The 2,696-nt window shown below is 27.0% G+C and overlaps 1 protein-coding gene across 1 annotated transcript in view; it reads left to right on the top strand.

The window, feature by feature from the left end:
• The first annotated feature begins 1,632 nt into the window (after positions 1 to 1,632).
• LOC117170735 overlaps positions 1,633 to 2,696 on the top strand; it is a 12,256-nt gene continuing 11,192 nt past the window's right edge. Inside the window, exon 1 of the mRNA XM_033357769.1 lies at positions 1,633 to 1,721. Coding sequence (XP_033213660.1) covers positions 1,664 to 1,721 — 58 coding nt within the window. The 5' untranslated portion in view covers positions 1,633 to 1,663. The remainder of the gene's footprint in view (positions 1,722 to 2,696) is intronic.

Genomic DNA, 2,696 nt, shown 5'->3' with positions numbered 1-2,696 from the left:
ACCGTAGCCCCCCTCTAAAACCGCGCTTGTTTTTAAAAAAATTGTAAATATTTTCACATATATGTATATTAGAGTCGTCCGAAAATCTAACTTTTGATTTTTACTAATCGAACCCCCACAAGTTGTTGTTTTCCCTGAGAAATAAATTCCATTTTTTTAATACAGTCGACATTCACTTATAGCACTAGCGTTTTTAATTCACTATGGTTTTTTCAATAGGTAAAATTTGTTTTTCGAAAAAATTGAAAAAGGAAGTACCTTCTATTAAGTTTAAAAAAATACTTTATCGTCTTTCAGATATTGGCCTTTGAGGCATGGTAAAAGGTGACGGTTGGGTGAAAATAAAAAATCTGTACTTTTGACTTATTTTGCGAAAAATTTTCTTTTCAAATATACTTAATACTATTTTACGAAGTTAGTCTTTGAGGCATGCTAAAAGTTGACGGTTAAGTAAAAATAAGAAATTTGTACTTTTCCGTTATTTTATAAAAACCAACATTTTTTTAAATTCTTAATTTTTTCAGATTGTTGTCTTTGTAACATGCTAGAAGTTGACCAATAGGTGAAAATTGGAAATCTGTACTTTTTACTATTTTTGTGAAAAATACCCTTTCCACAAGTGCTTAATCCTTTTTCAGTGGCTGGACTTTAAGGCAAGCTAAAAGGTGACGAATGGAAAAATAAAAAATCTGTAATTTTCTCTTGTTTGATCAGAAATACCCTTTTTAAAAATTTTTGATTCATTTTCATAAGGTGGTTTTCGCAGCAGGCTGAAAGTTGGCAAATGAGTAAAAATCAAAAATTTTTACTTTTGACTTATTTTGCCAAAAATTCCCTTTCCAAAAGTTCTTGATCTTTTTAAGAGGCTGGTTTTTGAGTCATGCTAAAAAGTGAAGATTGGGTGAATATTGAAAAATCTGTACTTTTCCCTTGTTTTATAAAAAACACCCTTTTTAAAATTCTTAATTTTTTTAGAAGGTGGTATTTGCAGCATGCTAGAAGTTGACAAATGGGTAAAAATGGAAAATCTGTACTTTTTACTATTTTTGTAAAAAATTACCTTTTCAAAAGTACTTTATCCTTTTTCAGAAAGTGGTTCTGAGGCGTGTATAAGGTGATGCATGAATAAAAAAATTAGTATTAAAATTCTGCTTTAAACTTGTTTTATAAAAAATACCCTTCACAATCTCAGATTTGACATCAACGTGGTATTTCTATGTATATTTAGAAAAATTTTTATGTCTTTTTTTTTGAAAAATTGTTATAACATATAAAAAAATGCTATCAAGGCTTTCCATAAATTGAGTTTTAATTGAAATTGCAAGGAAATCAGTTTCAGTTGTCGTTACCTGAAATTTTGGTTTCTCAACTATATAAAATAGGTAAGATATGAAAGCATAAAATATTATTAATTATATTTAAAAATTCAAAGAAGTCTTAAAGAAGGTCATAAATATTTACTCAACATGAACAGATAAATTATTACTTAAATACAATGCGATGTGTGTCATCCGTCAAAACAAGTGACGTAAATAAAAAATTCTCTTCGGAATAGGTGAGATAACGGCTTGTCTATATATTGGCTCATGATTAATTTTTTCCTTGTACATTAACTGGATTCTTCTAAATAATTCTTCCAAAAGCAGGCTCTTCATTTTTTTTAATGTCTACCACTATCGTCAATCTCTTTATAACCACAGCCATTTTCTTTCACTCTATTGGTAAGTTAAATACCCGTTACAATTTAATAATTAAAATAAATATTTCATTAATTTTGGCAATTTTTTATGCTTTTAGCATTAAAAAGTTCCGTTTTTTAAATTTTTTATTCAGATGATAGAAATAACAGAACCGATATGTTTGTACAAACATGGAATAAAAGTAAATTTAAAAAAATTGAGAAGATTTCTAAGTGAGTTGTCGAACCTGATTTTTAATTTAGGATTTAAATTTTTTTATAAATGAACAAATGTGACGGAAAAATGCTCATTTCTTCTATTTGACGTTTCCGGTGTTCGTTCATACTCGGATTTTTTTTCAACGGCTGACTTCAAGAGAATAACATTAGCTAAAGATGTCTCAAAATTATATAATAAAAAAAGCCATTTTTTAAAAATGAATTATTTTTTTAAAGAATTTTTTCTGAAATTTTGTATAATTTTACATTTTTTCAAGTTATATTCCAAGAATTTTGAATAAAACCAATACAATAAGGCAAATAATTTGTTTGATATTCTTATTCTTAATATTATAAACAAATTTTAGAAGCAAATGCATTAATCAGGCATTTATCGATAACATTTTTTTTTCTTTTTTTCGATGTCAGACTTTTTAATTAGGAACTTAATAATAATTTATTAACACTCATACTTTTTTGATGAATTCTATAATGTTTTAAACAAATACAATAAACGTATTTTTTAGTTGGGTATTTATTGACAAAAAAGTTTCTTTTTTAATCTCACTATTTTCTGTTTAAGTTTCTCATTACTTTTATTCTTTTAATAAGGCTGATTCGAAAAAAGTGTATCATAGGCAAAAGTGGAAGAAATAGTTGAACAAAATCAACTTTTCAGTACAGAATTCTTGAATTTTGTTAAAAATTCGCATTTTTTGCTAGTAAATTACTCCTTTTTTGTCTAAAAAATTATCTTTTTGGGCAGGCTCGTAGCCAGAAATTTGGTGGGGGGGGGGGG

The sequence above is a fragment of the Belonocnema kinseyi genome, chromosome 1 (genome assembly GCF_010883055.1).
Source record: "Belonocnema kinseyi isolate 2016_QV_RU_SX_M_011 chromosome 1, B_treatae_v1, whole genome shotgun sequence".
In the NCBI taxonomy this organism is placed as follows: domain Eukaryota; kingdom Metazoa; phylum Arthropoda; class Insecta; order Hymenoptera; family Cynipidae; genus Belonocnema; species Belonocnema kinseyi.
Note: the sequence above shows the minus strand (reverse complement) of the source record. Positions and strands in the feature narration are given on the sequence as shown.